At 41.9% G+C, this 25,305-nt stretch overlaps 1 protein-coding gene across 7 annotated transcripts in view; it reads right to left on the minus strand.

The window, feature by feature from the left end:
• The window catches only part of LOC106591860 (dedicator of cytokinesis protein 1), a 723,705-nt gene that overhangs the window by 583,685 nt on the left and 114,715 nt on the right, over positions 1–25,305 (minus strand). For all 7 annotated transcript variants that reach the window (XM_045687698.1, XM_045687691.1, XM_045687686.1 and 4 more), the window contains exons 21-23: positions 23,615–23,715; positions 19,738–19,866; positions 7,011–7,119 (exon numbers count right to left, since the gene is read on the minus strand). In XM_045687698.1, coding sequence (XP_045543654.1) covers positions 7,011–7,119; positions 19,738–19,866; positions 23,615–23,715 — 339 coding nt within the window. The remainder of the gene's footprint in view (positions 1–7,010; positions 7,120–19,737; positions 19,867–23,614; positions 23,716–25,305) is intronic.

Raw genomic sequence — 25,305 nt, forward strand, 5'->3', positions numbered from 1 at the left:
AGAGTCATTATGCTTGTCTAGAGTCATTGTGCTTGTCTAGAGTCATTGTGCTTGTCTAGAGTCATTAGTCATTATGCTTGTTTAGAGTCATTGTGCTTGTCTAGAGTCATTAGGCTTGTCTAGAGTCATTATGCTTGTCTAGAGTCATTATGCTTGTCTAGAGTCATTGTGCTTGTCTAGAGTCATTGTGCTTGTCTAGAGTCATTGTGCTTGTCTAGAGTCATTAGTCATTATGCTTGTCTCGAGTCATTAGGCGTGTCTAGAGTCATTAGGCTTGTCTAGAGTCATTATGCTTGTCTAGAGTCATTATGCTTGTCTAGAGTCATTGTGCTTGTCTAGAGTCATTAGGCTTGTCTAGAGTCATTATGCTTGTCTAGAGTCATTATGCTTGTCTAGAGTCATTGTGCTTGTCTAGAGTCATTGTGCTTGTCTAGAGTCATTAGTCATTATGCTTGTCTCGAGTCATTAGGCGTGTCTAGAGTCATTAGGCTTGTCTAGAGTCATTAGGCTTGTCTAGAGTCATTAGGCTTGTCTAGAGTCATTATGCTTGTCTAGAGTCATTGTGCTTGTCTAGAGTCATTGTGCTTGTCTAGTCATTGTGCTTGTCTAGAGTCATTGTGCTTGTCTAGAGTCATTGTGCTTGCGTCTAGAGTCATTAGGCTTGTCTAGAGTCATTATGCTTGTCTAGAGTCATTATGCTTGTCTAGAGTCATTGTGCTTGTCTAGAGTCATTGTGCTTGTCTAGAGTCATTAGTCATTATGCTCGTCTCGAGTCATTAGGCGTGTCTAGAGTCATTAGGCTTGTCTAGAGTCATTAGGCTTGTCTAGAGTCATTATGCTTGTCTAGAGTCATTATGCTTGTCTAGAGTCATTATGCTTGTCTAGAGTCATTGTGCATGTCTAGAGTCATTAGTCATTATGCTTGTCTAGAGTCATTAGGCTTGTCTAGAGTCATTGTGCTTGTCTAGAGTCATTGTGCTTGTCTAGAGTCATTGTGCTTGTCTAGAGTCATTAGTCATTATGCTTGTTTAGAGTCATTGTGCTTGTCTAGAGTCATTACGCTTGTCTTGAGTCATTATGCTTGTCTAGAGTCATTGTGCTTGTCTAGAGTCATTGTGCTTGTCTAGAGTCATTGTGCTTGTCTAGAGTCATTGTGCTTGTCTAGAGTCATTGTGCTTGTCTAGAGTCATTGTGCTTGTCTAGAGTCATTGTGCCTGTCTAGAGTCATTGTGCTTGTCTAGAGTCATTGTGCTTGCGTCTAGAGTCATTATGCTTGTTTAGAGTCATTATGCTTGTTTAGAGTCATTATGCTTGTCTAGAGTCATTGTGCTTGTCTAGAGTCATTAGTCATTATGCTTGTTTAGAGTCATTGTGCTTGTCTAGAGTCATTAGGCTTGTCTAGAGTCATTAGGCTTGTCTAGAGTCATTATGCTTGTCTAGAGTCATTGTGCTTGTCTAGAGTCATTGTGCTTGTCTAGAGTCATTGTGCTTGTCTAGAGTCATTGTGCTTGTCTAGAGTCATTGTGCTTGTCTAGAGTCATTAGTCATTATGCTTGTCTCGAGTCATTAGGCGTGTCTAGAGTCATTATGCTTGTCTAGAGTCATTATGCTTGTCTAGAGTCATTGTGCTTGTCTAGAGTCATTATGCTTGTCTAGAGTCATTATGCTTGTCTAGAGTCATTGTGCATGTCTAGAGTCATTAGTCATTATGCTTGTCTAGAGTCATTAGGCTTGTCTAGAGTCATTATGCTTGTCTAGAGTCATTGTGCTTGTCTAGAGTCATTGTGCTTGTCTAGAGTCATTAGTCATTATGCTTGTCTCGAGTCATTAGGCTTGTCTAGAGTCATTAGGCTTGTCTAGAGTCATTATGCTTGTCTAGAGTCATTATGCTTGTCTAGAGTCATTATGCTTGTCTAGAGTCATTAGTCATTATGCTTGTCTAGAGTCATTATGTTTGTCTAGAGTCATTAGTCATTATGCTTGTCTAGAGTCATTAGTCATTATGCTTGTCTAGAGTCATTATGCTTGTCTAGAGTCATTATGCTTGTCTAGAGTCATTATGCTTGTCTAGAGTCATTATGCTTGTCTAGAGTCATTGTGCTTGTCTAGAGTCATTAGTCATTATGTTTGTCTAGAGTCATTAGGCTTGTCTAGAGTCATTATGCTTGTCTAGAGTCAGTAGTCATTGTGCTTGTCTAGAGTCATTAGGCTTGCCTCGAGTCATTAGGCTTGTCTAGAGTCATTAGGCTTGTCTAGAGTCATTAGGCTTGTCTAGAGTCATTATGCTTGTCTAGAGTCATTATGCTTGTCTAGAGTCATTATGCTTGTCATTAGTCATTAGTTGGCTGGGCTTGATTAGCAGGACGGGATCCAGGCTAAGGGATGATCTGTTTATACAGGTAGTCATCTGTAAATCCATCCATTTATTTCCCTATTTACCACATGGTAAATACATGTGTCATTATTTATAGGCCACTAGAAACCTAAACATGTCAGTGATCTGGACAGCTGCCAGGGTACTGACAACTAAACCACTAAACGTCCATGTTGTAAAATAAGAACAACGACCTCCATCAGTAATGTTGTTCAGGGAGGAGCTGTGATTTCCCTGTTTTCTCCTATCAGGGTGGTTTTAATAACCAGGCAGTTCTGAGCCTTTCTTCCTAGTGTCCTGGCTGCATTGGAAATGGCACCTGATTCCCTATTTAGCACACTTCCTTTGACAGGGAATAGGGTGTCATTTGAGCCTCAGATGATTTCCCTGTTGTCACCACTTTGGTTGTTTAACTAGTTGTCAACAATCAGAGAGAGACCTGAGCAGAGCAGGAACGTTGGATTTCAAACAGCCAATCAGACAGAAACAGAGACCAGAGCAGGAACGTTGGATTTCAAACAGCCAATCAGACAGAAACAGAGACCAGAGCAGGAACGTTGGATTTCAAACAGCCAATCAGACAGAAACATAGACCAGAGCAGGAACGTTGGATTTCAAACAGCCAATCAGACAGAAACATAGACCAGAGCAGGAACGTTGGATTTCAAACAGCCAATCAGACAGAAACAGAGACCAGAGCAGGAACGTTGGATTTCAAAAACACTGGCTACGTCCCATAGCGCTATACTTTTGACCAGGGCCCATAAGGAAACAGGAAATAAGCTACCATTGGGGACATAGCCACTGTTGAAGGGAATTAACAGTCTCCTACATGGAAACCCTCTATTCTGATTAACAAACCCTCTATAAGGAGCACTTCTAACGGTGCAACAATTCAACTCTGTTACAAGACTTCCAAAAGGCCTAGTTAAAGGAATGAGGGAGGGAACGAGGGAGAGAAAGAGGGAGGGAAAGAGGGAGGGAAAGAGGGAGGGAAAGAGGGAGGGATAGAGGGAGGGAGGCAATCAGAAAATACCTTGAGGAGGAGCTAAAGAGGAGGAACGCAGAGATGTCCCGGGACACAGAACAGGCCAGGTCAGAGAGAGATGCCCCGGGACACAGAACAGGCCAGAGAGAGATGTCCCGGGACACAGAACAGGCCAGGTCAGAGAGAGATGTCCCGGGACACAGAACAGGCCAGGTCAGAGAGATAGAGATAGAGAGATATAGAGAGAGAGACAGAGACAGCGAGAGAGCGAGAGAGAGCGAGAGCGAGCGAAAGAGAGCGAGAGAGAGAGAGAGCGAGAGAGAGAGAGAGCGAGAGAGAGAGAGAGCGAGAGAGAGAGAGCGAGAGAGAGCGAGAGATGCCCCAGGACACAGAACAGACCAGGTCAGAGAGAGAACACAGACAGAGACAACAGTTGCAGAAGAAATACATATGAACACAGAGGGGAGGGAGGCACATGGAGAGATCTATTCAGGAAGACAATGAATAAAGAGGGGAACAACACACAGCCAACAATAACAGATACACTACCAGTCAAAAGTTTGGACACACCTACTCATTCCAGGGTTTTTCTTTATTTTTACTATTTTCTACATTGTAGAATAACAGTGAAGACATCACAACTATGAAATAACACATATGGAATCATGTAGTAACCAAAAAAGTGTTAAACAAATTCAAATATATTTCAGATTCTTCAAACAGAAACCCTTTGCCTTGATGACAGCTTTGCACACTCTTGGCATTCTCTCAACCAGCTTCATGAGGTACTCACCTGGAAAGCATTTCAATTAACAGGTGTGCCTTCTTAAAAGTTAATTTATGGAATTTCTTTCCTTCTTAACCTGTTATGGCTAGGGGACAGTATTTTCACGGCTGGATAAAAAAACATACCCGATTTAATCTGGTTACTACTCCTGCCCAGTAACTAGAATATGCATATAATTATTGGCTTTGGATAGAAAACACTCCAAAGTTTCTAAAACTGTTTGAATGGTGTCTGTGAGTATAACAGAACTCAAATGGCAGGTCAAAACCTGAGAGATTCCTTTACAGGAAGTGGCCTGTCTGACCATTTCTTGAACTTCTTTGCCATCTCTATCTTTTACAAAGGATCTCTGCTCTAACGTGACACTTCCTACGTCTTCCATGGGCGCTCAGAGCCCAGGAAAAAACAGAATGTCGTCATCCCAGCCCCAGGCTGAAACACACTATCGCCTTTCTCAAGTGGCCGATCAAGGGACTGTGGGCTTAGGCGCGTGCCCTGGCCGCCCCCGTCTTTGTGATTTTTCCTCTGTTTGCCGAAAAGGAGATTCCCGGTTGGAATATTATCGCTTTTTTACGAGATAAATTGCATAAAAATTGATTTTAAACAGCGGTTGACATGCTTCGAAGTACGGTAATGGAATATTTTAAAAAAATTGTCACGAATTGCGCCATGCGCTCGACCCTGATTTACCATTTCGGATAGTGTCTGGGACGCACGAACAAAACGCCGCTATTCGGATATAACGATGGATTATTTTGGACCAAACTAACATTTGTTATTGAAGTAGCAGTCCTGGGAGTGCATTCTGACAAAGACAACAAAAGGTAATCAAACTTTTATAATAGTAAATCTGATATTGGTGAGTGCTAAACTTGCCGGGTGTCTAAATAGCTAGCCCGTGATGGCTGGGCTATGTACTTAGAATATTGCAAAATGTGCTTTCACCAAAAAGCTATTTTAAAATCGGACATATCGAGTGCATAGAGGAGTTCTGTATCTATAATTCTTAAAATAATTGTTATGCTTTTTGTGAACGTTTATCGTGAGTAATTTAGTAAATTGTTAACAAATTCCCCGGAAGTATGCTAGTTCTGAACGTCACATGCTAATGTAAAAAGCTGTTTTTTGATATAAATATGAACTTGATTGAACAAAACATGCATGTATTGTATAACATAATGTCCTAGGTGTGTCATCTGATGAAGATCATCAAAGGTTAGTGCTGCATTTAGCTGTCTTCTGGGTTTTTGTGACATTATATGCTAGCTTGAAAAATGGGTGTCTGATTATTTCTGGCTTGGTACTCTGCTGACATAATCTAATGTTTTGCTTTCGCTGTAAAGCCTTTTTGAAATCGGACAGTGTGGTTAGATAAAGGAGAGTCTTGTCTTTAAAATGCTGTGAAATAGTCATATGTTTGAAAAGTTGAAGTTTTTGTATTTTTGAGGAATTTGTAATTCGCGCCACGCCTATCATTGGACGTCTAGATGTAAGAGGTTAATGCATTTGAGCCAATCAGTTGTGTTGTGACAAGGTAGGGGTAGTATACAGAAGATAGCCCTACTTGGTAAAAGACCAAGTCCATATTATGGCAAGAACAGATCAAATAAGCAAAGAGAAACGACAGTCCATAGCTACTTTAAATTTCAAGAACTGAAAGTTTCTTCAAATGCAATAGAAAAAACCATCAATCGCTATGATGAACCTGGCTCTCATGAGGACCGCCACAGGAGTAGAAGACCCAGAGTTACCTCTGCTACAGAGGATAAGTTCATTAGAGTTAACTGCACCTCAGATTGCAGCCCAAATAAATGCTTCACAGAGTTCAAGTAACAGACACATGTCAACATCAAATGTTCAGAGGAGACTGCGTGAATCAGGCCTTCATAGCCTTCATGGTTGAATTGCTGCTAAGAAATCACTACTAAAGGACACCAGTAAGAAGAAGAGACTTGCTTGGGTGAAGAAACACGAGCAATGGACATTAGACTGGTGGAAATCTGTCCTTTGGTCTGATGAGTCCAAATTTGAGATTCTTGGTTCCAAACAACATGTTTTTGTGAGATGCAGAGTAGGTGAATGGATGATCTCCGCATGTGTGGTTTCCACCATGAAGCATGGAGGAGGAGGTGTGATGGTGCTTTGCTGGTGACACGGTCTGTGATTTATTTTGAACTCAAGGCACACTTAACCAGCATGGCTACCACAGAATTCTGCAGTGATACGCCATCCCATCTGGTTTGGGCTATCATTTGTTTTTTCAACAGGACAATGACCCAAAACACACCTCCAGGCTGTGTAAGTTCTACTTGACCAAGGAGAGTGATGGAGTACTGCATCAGATGACCTGACCTCCACAATCACCCGACCTCAACCCAATTGAGATGGTTGAGGATGAGTTGGATCGCAGAGTGAAGGAAAAGCAGCCAACAAGTGCTCAGCATATGTGGGAACTCCTTCAAGACTGTTGGAAAAGCATTCCAGGTGAAGCTGGTTGAGAGAATGCCAAGTGTGTGCAAAGCTGGCATCAAGGCAAAGAGTGGCTACTTTGAAGAATCTAAAATCTAAAATATTTTGTATAACACTTTTTTAGTTACTACATAATTCCATATGTGTTATTTCATGATCGTCACTATTATTCTACAATGTAGAACATAGTAAAAATAAAGAAAAACCCTTATATTAGTAGGTATGTCGAAACTGAAACTACTGTATATTGTCCTTTACCCATAGGGGAGCAAGATACATCTGGACACACAGTGGACATGGGATGGGAACTAGAGACATAATACATAGAGTAGCATGGAAACACAAAAGGCATCACTCTTAAGCAGAGACAGACTATATGAATGATGTCCTACCTTCACCATGCCTGTGTTCTCTGAGTTGATGTTCATCATGTCATTGAAGGAAGTGAAGAGATTCCTCAAGGACTCCATGAAGTCTGCTTCTCCTTTGTTCTCATACAGTCTGGGAGAAGAGGAGAGATGGATGGAGGGAGGGAGGGAGGGAGGGAGGGAGGGAGGGAGGGAGGGAGGGAGGGAGGGAGGGAGGGAGGGAGGGAGGGAGGGAGGTGAGAAGGATGGATGGAGGAGAGAGAGAGAAGAGAGGGATGAAGGGAGAGAGGGAGGAGAGGAGTGAGGGATGGAGAGGAGAGAGGGAGGGAGGAGAGGAGAGAGGGGTGGAGGGAGAGAGGGAGGGAGGGAGAGAGGGAGGAGAGGAGAGGAGAGCGGGATGGAGGGATGAAGGGAGAGAGGGATGGAGGGAAGGGAGAGAAGAATGGAGCGAGAGGAGAGAGGGATGGGGAGAAAAGAGATGGAGGGAAGAGGGATAGGAGGAGAGAGGGGTGGTAGGAGAGAATGAGGAAGAGAGCGGGAGAGAGAGGAGAGGAGTGGAGGGAGGGAGGGAGGGATGGGGAGAAAAGAGATGGAGGGAAGAGGGATAGGAGGAGAGAGGGGTGGTAGGAGAGAATGAGGAAGAGAGCGGGAGAGAGAGGAGAGGAGGAATTAAAACAGATGATTAAGAGATCTTTCATGAAGTCCCTCCTCACACAATCAGAGACCTGCTGTTAGCTCACACAGAGATGTAAACAGGTCCCCTGTAGCCGTATGCCAGTTGGCCACTTCTCGGTCATTGTTATATCACTGTTCCCTACCCATCAAACCAGGGCCCACTGACTGCAGGCTCTGCATGGGTTCTCCATGCAAATACCAAACAAGATGAAAATACATTGATCATTGCTGATCATCATTAGCATCTAAAACAAACAGGCTACACCCCTGCAGCCTGCCTGCTTCCAGCGCCAAAAGTAGGGAAGATAACGGCAAGTTCTGGCATACCAAAAGAGATGCCTATTAATCTGGACTACATTACGTAGGGGGAAGAACAGTTCATTTACTGTGATTATTTTGACACGATGTGGTCGCTAGGTACAAGGCTTCGTAACTGTTTTATGATGAAGGAATAAGACCAGAGGAGGTGTGGTATATGGCCATTATACCACGGCTAAGGGCTGTTCTTACCCACGACGCAACGCGGAAAGCCTGGATACAGCCCTTAGTCGTGGTATACTGGACATATACGACAAACCCCCGAGGTGCCTTATTGCTGTTAGAAACTGGTTACCAAGGTGATTAGAGAGGCACAAAGTGGTCATACCAGTGGTATATGATCTGATATACCACGGCGTTCAGCAAATCAGCAATCAGGGCTTGAACCACCCAGTTTATTCGGAAAGTATTCAGACCTCTTGACTTTGTCCAGCCTTATTTTAAAAGGGATTGAATTGTTTTTAACCCCTTATCAATCCAGAAGCAGTAGCCCATAATTAAAAAGCAAAAAAGTGGCAAATTTATGAAGAAAAAAAACAAATATCAAATTTACATAAGTATTCAGACCCTTTACTCAGTACTTTGTTGAAGCACCTTTGGCAGCGATTACAGCCTCGAGTCTTCTTGGGTATGATGCTACAAGCTTGGCAGACCTGTATTTGGGGAGTTTCTCACATTCTTCTCTGCAGATCCTCTCAAGCTCTGTCAGGTTGGATGGGGAGCATCCCTGCACAGCTATTTTCAGGTCGCTCCAGAGATGTTCAATCGAGTTCAAGTCCGGGCTCTGGCTGGGCCACTCAGGGACATTCAGAGACTTGTCCCGAAGTGAATCCTGTGATGTCTTGGCTGTGTGCTTAAGTCCATTGTCCTGTTGGAAGGTGAACCTTCACCCCAGTCTGAGGTCCTGAGTCCTCTGGAGCAGGTTTTCATCAAGGATCTCTCTATACTTTGCTCCGTTCATCTTTGCCTCGATCCTGACTAGTCTCCCAGTCCCTCCCGCTGAAAAACATCCCCACAGCATGATGCTGCCACCACCATGCTTCACCGAAGGGATGGTGCCAGGTTTCCTCCAGATGTGACGCTTGCAATTCAGGCCAGAGTTAAATCTTGGTTTCATCAGACCAGAGAATCTTGTTTCTCATGGTCAGAGTCCTTTAGGTGTCTTTTGGCAAACTCCAAGCAGGCTGTCATGTGCCTTTTACTGAGGAGTGGCTTCCATCTGGCCACTCTACCATAAAGGCCTGATTGGTGGAGTGCTGCAGAGATTGTTGTCCTTCTAGAAGGTTCTCCCATCTCCACAGAGGAACTCTGGAGCTCTGTCAGAGTGACCATCGGGATCTTGGTCACCTCCCTGACCAAGGCTCTTCTCCCCCGATTGCTCAGTTTGGCCGGGTGGCCAGCTCTAGGAGTCTTGGTGGTTCCAAACTTCTTCCATTTAAGAATGATGGAGGCCACTGTGTTCTTGGGGACCTTCAATGCAGCAGAAATGTTGTGGTACCCTTCCCAAGATCTATGCCTGGACACAAACCTGTCTCAGAGCTCTACAGACAATTCCTTCGACCTCATGGCTTGGTTTTTGCTCTGACATGTACTGTCAACTGTGGGACCTTATATAGGCAGGTGTGTGCCTTTCCAAATCATGACCAATCATTTGAATTTACCACAGGTGGACTCCAATCAAGTTGTCGAAACATCTCAAGGATGATCAATGGAAACAGGATGCACCTGAGCTCAATTTAGAGTCTCATAGCAAAGGGTCTGAATACTTAAGTACTTTATTTTTCTAAATTTGCTTAAAGAACAATAATAAAAAAGCTTATGCTTTGTCATTATGGGGTATTGTGATGTCATTATGGGGTATTGTGTGTAGATTGATGAGGGAAAAAAACTATTTGATGAATTTGAGAATAAGGCTGTGATGTAACAAAATGTGGGAAAAAGTCAAGGGGTCTGAATACTTTCCCAATGCGCTGTAGGCTAAGGCCCTAAAATTAATCTGGACCTCCAAGACAGTTCCACTGCTTTTTAAAAATTGTTCCCCTCTAATCAGGGCCAAATTTAGACCTGGGACACCAGGTGGGTGATATTAATGATCAGGGCCTGATTTAGACCTGGGACACCAGGTGGGTGATATTAATGATCAGGGACTGATTTAGACCTGGGACACCAGGTGGGCGATATTAATGATCAGGGACTGATTTAGACCTGGGACACCAGGTGGGTGATATTAATGATCAGGGCCTGATTTAGACCTGGGACACCAGGTGGGTGATATTAATGACCAGGGACTGATTTAGACCTGGGACAGCAGGTGGGTGATATTAATGACCAGGGACTGATTTAGACCTGGGACAGCAGGTGGGTGATATTAATGACCAGGGCCTGATTTAGACCTGGGACACCAGGTGGGTTGATATTAATGATCAGGGCCTGATTTAGACCTGGGACACCAGGTGGGGTGATATTAATGATCAGGGACTGATTTAGACCTGGGACACCAGGTGGGTGATATTAATGACCAGGGCCTGATTTAGACCTGGGACACAAGGTGGGTGATGTTAATGATCAGGGCCTGATTTAGACCTGGGACACCAGGTGGGGTGATATTAATGATCAGGGACTGATTTAGACCTGGGACCCCAGGTGAGTGATATTAATGACCAGGGCCTGATTTAGACCTGGGACACAAGGTGGGGGATGTTAATGATCAGGGCCTAATTTAGAGCTGGGACACCAGGTGGGTGATATTAATGACCAGGGCCTGATTTAGACCTGGGACCCCAGGTGAGTGATATTAATGACCAGGGACTGATTTAGACCTGTGACCCCAGGTGGGTGATATTAATGACCAGGGCCTGAGTTAGACCTGGGACCCCAGGTAGGGGCAAGTAATTATCAAGTAGAACAGAAAACCAGTAGTAATCAGGACCTGCTAGAGTAATATTTGAAAACCCCTGGTCTAAGGCTTTCATAGTGTGTTGTTGTCGATCTCTCACCCACCAGTTCCATTTGATTTGTGTGGAGGCACAACCTGGACTGTAACCCTTTGTATGGAGGCAGAATCTGGACTGTAACCCTTTGTATGGAGGCAGAATCTGGACTGTAACCCTTTGTATTGTAATGACGTGGCCCTTTCTGGGTATAGATTGTGGCTTCCCCCACTCTCTCCTACACCCAGGATATTTTATCTCAGGCCATACATTTCTGGTGGAGACTCTCTCCCCCTGGCCATGCAGAAAGAGAGACACAGAGAGAATAAAGGATTTCACATGGCGAACTCCTAAATCCCCAAAAAGGGAATTTGAAAGAAAATGTCCACGTGAGAATGGTCCGTGGACAGTTAAGGGACGGGTATGACGAGTGCGTTTCATTTGGTGACCTCAGAGGACAAGAAACACACATAACTATCTCTCGGGAATGTGTACATTTCTCAATTATGGGGTTTGCATCTAATTCATGTATAAAATGAATGAGTAAAAATACAACTATTTCTGAAATGATGTAATGGGATGTTAAACCTTTAATGTGAGAGAACTGTATTCCCTTTAAAGTTTAACTAAGTCAATGGCCCGCCCCCCGTGAGCACAGACATGATCTAGCGTCGTAGAACCGCCTTTTCTACTGTTACGAATAAAAACCCCTCCTGAGGAAATCCCCTTCAGACCACAAAAACCTCAGTCTAAGCTAAGGTTGTAATGGTTGTTGAATTCCTAACCAAACCACGTGGAACATTGGCTACACGGGTGGAAATGGTTCAACTCTGAGACTATCGATACCGACAGAATAAGAGCACATTTTAGATACTAATTACTAGTCTGCAGCTAGAAATTATGTCAACCTGGGATGCGAAAACTGACAAAACATCTAGCCAATGATAACATTTCTGAATGGTACTCTGAAGTATCCATTCTAACCACGAAAGACTTTGATCTTCAGGGAAGCAGAAAGAGAGACGCTGATGAACTGACTGTCAGCAGATGGTCCGGATTCCAACAGAAATCACGACGACACGCTGGGTGTAAATATATATTGATTGCAATTATTCCCGAATGAGTGAGCGTTCATGTGCAAAGGGTTAGCATTTCAATTAATATAATTATCAACTGTGTAGTGATTCCTTTTGTCTTTACAGCATGTTCTCAGTCCACACCCACTTCCCTTTGTCCACCAAGCCGTCATATCGGCTTAGCCCACTAGGGAACCTCCACTTTCATTTCCTTGTAACCTTATCTACTGTTTGTTTATGCATTTCTGTTATTAGTTAGTAAATAAATGATTAAGCCAATTGATGTATGGATGATTCATAGTAAAGGCTGGGTTTGTGCAGATAACCAACAATTTACGACATTTGGAATGAGACTAACTTGAGGCAAAGAATAAATCATTAATTACAAGACTAATTGACCAGATATTAAAATATCTGAAGAGGTATATTAGGAAAATTATAACTTTGTAATATGAAGATTTTCCTTGGTGCCCCGACTTCCTAGTTAATTACATTTACATGATTAGTTTAACAACGTAATAATAATTACAGGGAATTGATTTGATAAAATACCAGTCTTCACTTTTAATGATGCCAAAGACACGACAGTATGGAGGAATCTGCACTGTACCACTTTGTATGGAGGCAGAACCTGGACTGTAACACTTTGTATGGAGGCAGAATCTGGACTGTAACCCTTTGTATGGAGGCAGAATCTGGACTGTAACCCTTTGTATGGAGGCAGAATCTGGACTGTAACACTTTGTATGGAGGCAGAATCTGGACTGTAACCCTTTGTATGGAGGCAGAATCTGGACTGTAACCCTTTGTATGGAGGCAGAATCTGGACTGTAACCCTTTGTATGGAGGCAGAATCTGGACTGTAACACTTTGTATGGAGACAGAATCTGGACTGTAACCCTTTGTATGGAGACAGAATCTGGACTGTAACCCTTTGTATGGAGGCAGAATCTGGACTGTAACACTTTGTATGGAGGCAGAATCTGGACTGTAACACTTTGTATGGAGGCAGAATCTGGACTGTAACCCTTTGTATGGAGGCAGAATCTGGACTGTAACCCTTTGTATGGAGGCAGAATCTGGACTGTAACCCTTTGTATGGAGACAGAATCTGGACTGTAACCCTTTGTATGGAGGCAGAATCTGGACTGTAACCCTTTGTATGGAGGCAGAATCTGGACTGTAACCCTTTGTATGGAGGCAGAATCTGGACTGTAACCCTTTGTATGGAGGCAGAATCTGGACTGTAACCCTTTGTATGGAGGCAGAATCTGGACTGTAACCCTTTGTATGGAGGCAGAATCTGGACTGTAACCCTTTGTATGGAGGCAGAATCTGGACTGTAACCCTTTGTATGGAGGCAGAATCTGGACTGTAACCCTTTGTATGGAGGCAGAATCTGGACTGTAACCCTTTGTATGGAGGCAGAATCTGGACTGTAACCCTTTGTATGGAGGCAGAATCTGGACTGTAACCCTTTGTATGGAGGCAGAATCTGGACTGTAACGCGTTGTATGGAGGCAGAATCGGGACTGCATCCCTGTAACTCTTTGTACGGTGCAAGACAGGAGTGCAAGACAGGAGATTAAAGTAAAGCCTCTATTCTCTCATCTCTAATCCCCACAACATGGCTTTTATCCCACTCACTTGCACAATGCATGTAAATCTCCCCAAACGGGAATGGAACTATAAAATTAGATGCTTTGTTGGGGAATAAAACGAAATGTGTGTCTACCATCACTGCAATGTATGGACCTCTATTAGTGATTACTGAGTAAAACACAAGTTACTCTACGTCCTGCTACACTGCTGAGGGGGGACAAGGCATGTTTAGAGGGGGTTTCTTCCTCCTACACTGCTGAGGGGGTACAAGACATGTTTAGAGGGGGTTTCTTCCTCCTACACTGCTGACGGGGACAAGACATGTTTAGAGGGGGTTTCTTCCTCCTACACTGCTGAGGGGGTACAAGACATGTTTAGAGGGGGTTTCTTCCTCCTACACTGCTGAGGGGGACAAGACATGTTTAGAGGGGGTTTCTTCCTCCTACACTGCTGAGGGGGGACAAGACATGTTTAGAGGGGGTTTCTTCCTCCTACACTGCTGAGGGGGACAAGACATGTTTAGAGGGGGTTTCTTCCTCCTACACTGCTGAGAGGGACAAGACATGTTTAGAGGGGGTTTCTTCCTCCTACACTGCTGAGGGGGGACAAGACATGTTTAGAGGGGGTTTCTTCCTCCTACACTGCTGAAGGGGGACAAGACATGTTTAGAGGGGGTTTCTTCCTCCTACACTGCTGAGGGGGGACAAGACATGTTTAGAGGGGGTTTCTTCCTCCTACACTGCTGAGGGGGACAAGACATGTTTAGAGGGGGTTTCTTCCTCCTACACTGCTGAGGGGGGACAAGACATGTTTAGAGGGGGTTTCTTCCTCCTACACTGCTGAGGGGGACAAGACATGTTTAGTGGGGGTTTCTTCCTCCTACACTGCTGACAGGACATGTTTAGAGGGGGTTTCTTCCTCCTACACTGCTGAGGGGGTACAAGGCATGTTTAGAGAGGGTTTCCACATCCAACTTCACACTGTTACTTCCAGACACAGACAGGGTAATGCAGGTTGCCATACCTGGGTTCAAGTAGTATTTGATTGAGCTTTGCCTGGTGCAAGGAAGCCAATACTATTTGAAGCCAGGTTAGGTGGTTGCTATCTACATGATGAGAGTCTGTAGAACACAGACAGACATGCAGGCAGAGATAGGAAATAGCCACTGATGAGTGGAGGGGGCTTACAGGCAGAAACTATGGGATTTGAAGCATCGCTCTGAGGTTTCACAACAACACTGAAGTCTTCCTTCTTTCCTCTCATGTGGTGCTACAAAGCAGAGTTCAGAGGCTGTGTTCAAAATGGCACACTATTCCCTATGGGGCAGAACTTTTGACAAGGGCCCACAGGACCCATATAGTGAACAGGTTGTTATTTCAGACCCAGCCAGCCAGTCAGAGTCAGGCCGGTACACTGGGACAGAACAGAACTACCATGCCAAGCACAGGCAACCAACCAGGCACCAGCTCTACCTCCAAGGAGAAAATAGTGGGATGAGAATGTCTGTCTGTCACAATGTCCTCACTCCTCAGAAACGTTCCACTGGCCAGCCAGAGCCCTGAGATGTCTGTCTGTCTGTCTGTCTGTCTGTCTGTCTCATCTGCCACACACAATGTCTTCACTCCTCCAAGCAGGAGAGTAGGGCCCAGTGAGAGTGTCATCCCCGTTCTAATTTGTGGAGCTGAAGGACACCTTGTTCTCTTTCCACCACAGGAAAACCAATCAAACTCCACACACTCTATTATACCTGGGTCATATATTACACTACGCAACACGCAATACCAAATGACCAACTTCACAACCTGGGAGAAAGATAATCGCCCATTCAAAAGTTTCCCTCTGACAAATACGAATACATCCAATAATATCCTGTAGGCTAGTCACATGATGAACCTCTGGAACTCTATAACGGACTGAAACTAGCCTGAACCATTCAACATGTTAAAATATGAGAAATGGCTTGATCATGAACTGGTAGCGTCAATGTGAAGTCAGTTGTTATATGGCGGTAGTTGTAGTTGTTGTATGGCGGTAGTTGTAGTTGTTGTATGGCGGTAGTTGTAGTTGCTGTATGGCGGTAGTTGTAGTTGCTGTATGGCGGTAGTTGTAGTTGTTGTATGGCGGTAGTTATTGTATGGTGGTAGTTATGTGGTAGTTATTATATGGCGGTAGTTATTATATGGCGGTAGTTATTATATGGTGGTAGTTATTATATGGTGGTAGTTATATGGTAGTTATTATATGGTGGTAGTTATTATATGGTGGTAGTTATTATATGGTGGTAGTTATGTGGTAGTTATTTTATGGTGGTAGTTATTATATGGTGGTAGTTATGTGGTAGTTATTATATGGTGGTAGTTATGTGGTAGTTATTATATGGTGGTAGTTATTATATGGTGGTAGTTATTATATGATGGTAGTTATGTGGTAGTTATTATATGGTGGTAGTTATTATATTGTGGTAGTTATTATATGGTGGTAGTTATTATATGGTGGTAGTTATGTGGTAGTTATTATATGGTGGTAGTTATTATATGGTGGTAGTTATTATATGGTGGTAGTTATTATATGGTGGTAGTTATGTGGTAGTTATTTTATGGTGGTAGTTATGTGGTAGTTATTATATGGTGGTAGTTATGTGGTAGTTATTATATGGCGGTAGTTATTATATGGCGGTAGTTATTATATGGCGGTAGTTATTATATGGTGGTAGTTATTATATGGTGGTAGTTATTATATGGTGGTAGTTATTATATGGTGGTAGTTATTATATGGTGGTAGTTATTATATTGTGGTAGTTATTATATGGTGGTAGTTATGTGGTAGTTATTATATGGTGGTAGTTATGTGGTAGTTATTATATGGTGGTAGTTATGTGGTAGTTATTATATGGTGGTAGTTATGTGGTAGTTATTATATGGCGGTAGTTATTATATGGTGGTAGTTATTATATGGTGGTAGTTATATGGTAGTTATTATATGGTGGTAGTTATTATATGGTGGTAGTTATGTGGTAGTTATTATATGGTGGTAGTTATTATATGGTGGTAGTTATGTGGTAGTTATTATATGGTGGTAGTTATGTGGTAGTTATTATATGGTGGTAGTTATTATATGGTGGTAGTTATTATATGGTGGTAGTTATGTGGTAGTTATTATATGGTGGTAGTTATGTGGTAGTTATTATATGGTGGTAGTTATTATATGGTGGTAGTTATTATATGGTGGTAGTTATTATATGGTGGTAGTTATTATATGGTGGTAGTTATGTGGTAGTTATTATATGGTGGTAGTTATGTGGTAGTTATTATATGGTGGTAGTTATGTGGTAGTTATTATATGGCGGTAGTTATTATATGGCGGTAGTTATTATATGGTGGTAGTTATTATATGGTGGTAGTTATGTGGTAGTTATTATATGGTGGTAGTTATGTGGTAGTTATTATATGGTGGTAGTTATTATATGGCGGTAGTTATTATATGGCGGTAGTTATGTGGTAGTTATTATATGGTGGTAGTTATTATATGGTGGTAGTTATTATATGGTGGTAGTTATTATATGGTGGTAGTTATGTGGTAGTTATTATATGGTGGTAGTTATGTGGTAGTTATTATATGGCGGTAGTTATGTGGTAGTTATTATATGGCGGTAGTTATGTGGTAGTTATTATATGGCGGTAGTTATGTGGTAGTTATTATATGGCGGTAGTTATTATATGGTGGTAGTTATTATATGGTGGTAGTTATGTGGTAGTTATTATATGGTGGTAGTTATGTGGTAGTTATTATATGGTGGTAGTTATTATATGGCGGTAGTTATTATATGGCGGTAGTTATGTGGTAGTTATTATATGGTGGTAGTTATTATATGGTGGTAGTTATGTGGTAGTTATTATATGGTGGTAGTTATTATATGGCGGTAGTTATTATATGGCGGTAGTTATGTGGTAGTTATTATATGGTGGTAGTTATTATATGGTGGTAGTTATTATATGGTGGTAGTTATTATATGGTGGTAGTTATGTGGTAGTTATTATATGGTGGTAGTTATGTGGTAGTTATTATATGGCGGTAGTTATGTGGTAGTTATTATATGGCGGTAGTTATGTGGTAGTTATTATATGGCGGTAGTTATGTGGTAGTTATTATATGGTGGTAGTTATTATATGGTGGTAGTTATGTGGTAGTTATTATATGGCGGTAGTTATGTGGTAGTTATTATATGGTGGTAGTTATGTGGTAGTTATTATATGGTGGTAGTTATGTGGTAGTTATTATATGGTGGTAGTTATTATATGGTGGTAGTTATTATATGGTGGTAGTTATGTGGTAGTTATTATATGGCGGTAGTTATTATATGGCACATTTTTAATAGGGGTAGAGTAACGGCGACATAATCAATATGATTTACGGGGCCTTCAGAAAGTATCCACATTACTTGACTTTGTCCACATTTTGTTGTGTTACAGCCTCAATTTAAAATGAATTCATTGTAGATTGTGTGTCACTGGCCTACACACAATACCCCATTAATGTCAAAGTGGATTTATGTTTTTAGATATGTTTTATAAAATGTATAAATAAATGAGTCAATAAGCATTCAACCCCTTTGTTATGGTGAGCCGAAATAAGTTCAGGAGTAAAAAATGTGCTTAACAAGTAACATAATCAGTTGCATGGACTCTGGGTGCAATAACAGTGTTTAACATGTTTAATGACTACCCCAACACATACAGATAATTGTAATGTCCCTCAGTCAAGCAGTGAATTTCAAACACAGACTCAACCACAAAGACCAGGGAGGTTTTCCAATGCCTCGCAAAGAAAGGAACCTATTGGTAGATGGGTAAAACAAATTAAAAGCAGATATTGAATATCCCTTTGAGCATGGTGAATTTATTAATTACACTTTGGATGGTGTATCATCATACTGCGTCACTACAAAGATACAGGCGTCCTTCCTAACTCAGTTGCAGGAGAGGAAGGAAACCACTCAGGGATTTTACCATGAGGCCAATTGTGACTTGTGACAGTAACAGAGTTTAATGGATGTGATAGGAGAAAACTGAGGATGGATCAACAACATTGCAGTTACTCCACAATACCAACCTAAATGACAGTGAAAATAAAGAAGCCTGTAGTACAGAATAAAAATATTCCAAAACATGCATCCTGTTTGCAATAAGTGGGTATGCTTATTTAGTGCCAAATAATGCACTAAAGTAAAACTGCAAAACCTTTGGCAAAGAAATTAACTTTATCTTCTGAATACAAAGAGTTATGTTTTGGGCAAATCCACACTAGATATATTCAACCATGGTGGTGGTGGCTGCACCATGTTATGGGTATGCTTGTCATCGGCAAGGACTAGAGAGATCTTTAGGATAAAAATAAACAAAATAGAGGTAAGCACAGGCTAAACCTGGTTCAGTCTGCATTCCAACAGACACTGGGAGAGTAATTGACCTTACAGCAGGACAATAACCTCAAAACACAAGGCCAAATCTACACTGGAGTTGCTTTCCAAGATGACATTGAATGTTCCTGAGGGGCCAAGGTTACAGTTTTAAAATCTATGGCAAGACTTGAAAATGGCTATCTAGCAATGATCAACAACCAACTTGACAGAGTTTGAAGAATTTAAAAAAGAATAATGTGCAAATATTGTACAATCCAGGTCTGCAAAGCTCTTAGAGACTTACCCATAAAGACTCACAGCTGTAATCGCTGCCAAAGGTGATTCTAACATGTATTGACTCAGGAGTATGGACACTTATGTAAATGAGATATTTCTGTATTTCATTTTCAATACATTTGCACAAAAATGTGTCATTATGGGGTATTGTGTGTAAACGGGAGAGAGAAAAAAATCAATTTAATCCATTTTAAATTCAGGCAGTAACACAACAAAACGTGGAATAAGTCAAGGGGTCTGAATACTTTATGAAGGCCCTGTAGCATATTACACACCATGAACTTCCTGCTGTCAATATTTACATTCAAACGGAAACGGATACAGACGGACAAATCAACACTAAAGTCATATTATTCACATGAACGATTTGAGCAGAGTAGTGTGTAGGGGTGTGTGTGTGTGTGTGTGTGTGTGTGTGTGTGTGTGTGTGTGTGTGTGTGTGTGTGTGTACTTACTGGTTGAAGAGGACCCTGGAGCGCACTATAAACTTGAATATGTACTCCAGAGCTTTCATGGCCTTCAGCAGCTGTTCTGTCAGCTTCTCTGCATTCTCCACATAGTTCTTCAGAACCTTGGTCAGCTTCCTGAAGAACATACACATATACACATTACATTAGATATTGTATAGCTGTTCTGTCACCTTCTCTGCATTCTCTACATAGTTCTTCAAAACATTGGTCAGTTTCTACTGTATTTTAGTCAATGCCACTCCGACATTGCTCATCCTAATATGTATAGATTTCTTAATTGCATTCTTTAACGTTTAGATTTGTGTGTATTGTTGTGAATTGTTAGATATTACTGCACTATTGGAGCAAGAAACACACGCATTTCACTACACCCACAATAACATCTGGTAAATACAGTTGAAGTCGGAAGTTTACATACACTTAGGTTGGAGTCATTAAAACTCATTTTTCAACCACTCCACAAATTTGTTGTTAACAAACTGTAGTTTTGGCAAGTCGGTTAGGACATCTACTTTGTGCATGACACAAGTCATTTTTACAACAATTGTTTACAGACATATTATTTCGCTTATTATTCACTGTATCACAATTCCAGTGGGTCAGAAGTTTACATACACTAAGTTGACTGTGCCTTTAAACACCTTGAAAAATTCCAGAAAAGGATGTCATGGCTTTAGAAGCTTCTGATAGGCTAATTGACATCATTTGAGTCAATTGGAGGTCTACCTGTGGGTGTATTTCAAGGCCTACCTTTAAACTCAGTGCCTCTTTGCTTAACATCATGGGAAAATCAAAAGTAATTAGCCAAGACCTCAAAAGAAAATTGTAGACCTCCACAAGTCTGGTTCATCCTTGGGAGCAATTTCCAAACGCCGGAAGGTAGCACGTTCATCTGTACAAACAATAGTACGCCAGTATAAACACCATGGGACCATGCAGCCGTCATACCGCTCAGGAACGAGACGTGTTCTGTCTCCTAGAGATGAACGTACTTTGGTGCGAAAAGTGCAAATCAATCCCAGAACAGCAGCAAAGGACCTTGTGAAGATGCTGGAGGAAACAGGTACAAAAGTATCTATATCCACAGTAAAACGAGTCCTATATCGACATAACCTGAAAGGCCGCTCAGCAAGGAAGAAGCCACTGCTCCAAAACCGCCATAAAAAAAGCCAGACTACGGTTTGCAACTGCACATGGGGACAAAGATCGTACTTTTTGGAGAAATGTCCTCTGGTCTGATGAAACAAAAATAGAACTGTTTGGCCAGAATGATCATCGTTATGTTTTGAGGAACAAGGGGGAGGCTTGCAAGCCAAAGAAGACCATCCCAACCGTGAAGCACGGGGGTAGCAGCATCATGTTTTGGGGATGCTCTGCTGCAGGAGGGACTGGTGCACTTCACACAATAGATGGCATCATGAGGAGGGAAAATTATGTGTATAGATTGAAGCAACATCTCAAGACATCAGTCAGGAAGTTAAAGCTTGGTCGCAAATGGGTCTTCCAAATGAACAATGACCCCAAGCACACTTCCAAAGTTGTGGAAAAATGGCTTAAGGACAAAGTCAAGGAATTGGAGTGGCCATCACAAAGCCCTGACCTCAATCCTATAGAACATTTGTGGGCAGAACTGAAAAAGCGTGTGCGAGCAAGGAGGCCCACAAACCTGACTCAGTTACACCAGCTCTGTCAGGAGGAATGGGCCAAATTTCACCCAACTCATTGTGGGAAGCTTGTGGAAGGCTACCCAAAACATACCCAAACGACCCAAGTTAAACAAGGCAATGCTACCAAATACTAATTAGGTGTATGTAAACTTCTGACCCACTGGGAATGTGATGAAAGAAATAAAAGCTGAAATAAATCATTCTCGCTACTATTATTCTGACATTTCACATTCTTAAAATAAAGTGGTGATCCTAACTGACATAAGACAGGGAATTTTTACTAGGATTAAATGTCAGGATTTGTGAAAAACTGAGTTTAAATGTATTTGGCTAATTTGGTGTATGTAAACTTCCGACTTCAACTGTATGTGTTTCCGTGACCAATAAAATGTGATTTGAATTGTTGAACATATATACTACTGGTCACTTGTTTTAGAACACCTACTCATTAAAGGGTTTTTCTTTATTTTTACTATTTTATACATTGTAGAATAATAGTAAAGACATCAAAACTATGAAATAAAACCTCGATGGTTTTTTGCGATTGCACTTGAAGAAATTTTAAAAGTTCTTGAAATGTTCCGTACTGACTGACCTTCATGTCTTAATAAAGTAATGATGGTTTGTCGTTTCTCTTTGCTTATTTGAGCTGTTCTTGCTATGGACTTTTACCAAATAGGGCTAGCTTCTGTATACCACATCTACCTTGTCACAGCACAACTGATTGGCTCAAAGAAATTCCACAAATTAACTTTTAACAAGGCAAACCGGTTAACTGAAATGCATTCCAGGTGATTACCTCATGAAGCTGGTTGAGAGAATGCAAAGCTGTTCACAACGCAAAGGATGGCTAATTTGAAGAATCTCAAAAATAAAATATATATTAACACTTTTTTGGTCACTATATGATTCCATATGTGTTATTTCATACTCCCCATCCAACCTGACAAGAGCTTGAGACGATATGCAGAGGAGAATGGGACAAACTCCATAAATACAGCTGTGCCAAGCTGTGCTTCAACAAAGTACATAGTAAAGGGTCTGAATACTTAAGTAAATTTGATATTTTTTATTATAATTTTTTTTTTTATACAAAGTTGCAAATGATAGGGTAGTGTGTGTAGATTGATGAGTGGGTGACAAAAATAATAATAATATAAAAATAATCCATTTCAGCATAAGGTTGTAACGTAAAACATTTTTTTTTGGTGGGGGGGGGGGGGTGAAGGGGTCTGAATACCTTCCGAATGCACTGTAAATACTTAACACTATACAGCTCGTTCTGTTCATATAGCTGTACATTTAACTTCTCTGCATTATCTACATAGTTGTTTAGGACCGTGGTCTGCTTCCTGGTGAAATCCACTATTCAGATTGAAGCAGTTGATGACCCATTCTGGGAAGTGGTAAGATGTTCTGGAAACACGTTACAAAACCCACTGCACCGAGACGCGTGGCTCCTACATTGTGTTCAGTTGTATTTGTTCACATTGAACGCGTACAGCATTTATTAACAGCTATTGGCATGCCGATGGAGTCCCTCGTTATGCACATATCCTTGGTACAGGGTTATGATCTAACCATGAGAAGAAGAAGCAGCATGATGAAAACACCGTCCAGGCCCGAGTTCCCAGGAAAAAGGACCAATCATCCCTCCACTCATTATACAGTGAGTGGACAAAACATTAGGAACACCTCCCCCCAACACACACACACACCTTTTGCCCTCAGAACAGCCTCAATTCGTCGGAGAATGGACTTTAAAGGGTGTTTAAAAGCGTTCTACAGGGATGCTGGCCCATACTGACTCCAATGCACCCTACAGTTGTGTCCAGTTGGATGGGTGTCCTTTGGGTGGTGGACCATTCTTGATAATCACAGGAAACCGTTGAGTGTGGAAAAACCCAGCAGCGTTGCAGTTCTTGACGCACTCAAACCGGTGCGCCTCCCACCTATTACCATACCCCGTTCAAAGGCACTTAAATATTTTGTCTTGCCCATTCACCCTCTGAATGGCACACATACACAATCCATGTCTCAAGGTTTATAAATCCTTCTTTAACCTGTCTCCTCCTCTTCATCTACACTGATTTAACAAGTGACATCAATAAGGGATCATAGCTTTCACCTGGTCAGTGTACATCAAGGAATGAGCAGGTGTTCCTAATGTTTTGTCAGTAATAAGCTGTACTCACGTGTACGCCAGAGTAGCACTGAAATGCTTCCGTATGTAGGTTTCAAGGACAGGGTTAAAGTGCTGAAACTTTCTGTCTGCAATGAGTCCAATTATGAATACCTGCCAAAATAATAAAAAAACAGACACAAATTCATTAAAACACAAACCGTATGTCACATCAGAGTTGGGAGGAAAAAAACTAGACGTTTTCTTTCTCATTGAAAATGGACAAAGGGAGAGAAGGGAAATGAAATGAGATTGGAAATAATAAAAAGACAATTTTCTCTATTCTATTCTTTCCCCAGATAATCTAGTCTTTGTGTCTGTAGTTTCTCTCTGGATAAGAGGAGCAGGCCCGACCGGTAATTACCTAGTCATAGTAGGCTATTACAAACCCACATATATAACATTTGCTGATACAGGCATTGTACAATAAGGTGAGTCATTAGGTAAATCAATGAAATAGCCACAAAGACATTGTGATGATGATTTAATATTATATAGGACTAGAAACAGCTCTATTAATGTAGAGACATTCAGTCGACTACTTCTTTCAGCTTTAGAGAGATATTGTAATTAGACTGTCTAGCTGGCTGGAAAAATCCATGGACCGTCGGGCTGTAGGAGCTCATGCATGTTTTCAATGTATTTGTTTCTGTGTGTGTGTGTGTGTGTGTGTGTGTGTGTGTGTGTGTGTGTGTGTGTGTGTGTGTGTAACGTAATATCCAATTAATGATCCACCCTGTGATATAGCTTATCTGTAGTATAGACTACGATCTGATGGTTCTAAAACTTTAATCATTAAGTGGAACGTTATCTATTAGACTTACTACTGCAAATGAGCTCATTAATTCATGTTACAATGTGTTTTAAGCACTGTTTATAAGTTGTATACACAACTATATCATGTGTTATAAGCACTGTTTATAAGTTAAATACACAACTATATCATGTGTTATAAGCACTGTTTATAAGTTAAATACACAACTATATCATGTGTTATAAGCACTGTTTATAGGTTATACACATTATACACAACTATATAATGTGTTATAAGCACTGTTTATAAGTTATATACACATTATACACAACTATATCATGTGTTAACCACTGTTTATAGGTTATATACACGTTATACACAACTATATCATGTGTTATAAGCACTGATTATAAGTTATATACACATTATACACAACTATATCATGTGTTATTTGTATGCAATATAGTGCTGTAGTTAAATGCATTCTGAGAATTGACAGGTAGGCGTCCCAACGGGCAGGAGTCCCCAACGGGTACGAGTCCCCAACGGGCAGGAGTCCCCAACGGGCAGGAGTCCCCAACGGGCAGGAGTCCCCATGGGGCAGGAGTCCCCAACGGGCACGAGTCCCCAACGGGCACGAGTCCCCAACGGGCACGAGTCCCCAACGGGCACGAGTCCCCAACGGGCAGGAGTCCCCAACGGGCAGGAGTCCCCAACGGGCAGAAGTCCCCAACGGGCAGAAGTCCCCAACGGGCAGGAGTCCCCAACGGGCAGGAGTCCCCAACGGGCAGGAGTCCCCAACGGGCAGGAGTCCCCAACGGGCAGGAGTCCCCAACGGGCAGGAGTCCCCAACGGGTGCGAGTCCCCAACGGGTACGAGTCCCCAACGGGCAGGAGTCCCCAACGGGCAGGAGTCCCCAACGGGTACGAGTCCCCAACGGGTACGAGTCC

Source organism: Salmo salar, chromosome ssa01 (assembly GCF_905237065.1).
Source record: "Salmo salar chromosome ssa01, Ssal_v3.1, whole genome shotgun sequence".
NCBI lineage: Eukaryota > Metazoa > Chordata > Actinopteri > Salmoniformes > Salmonidae > Salmo > Salmo salar.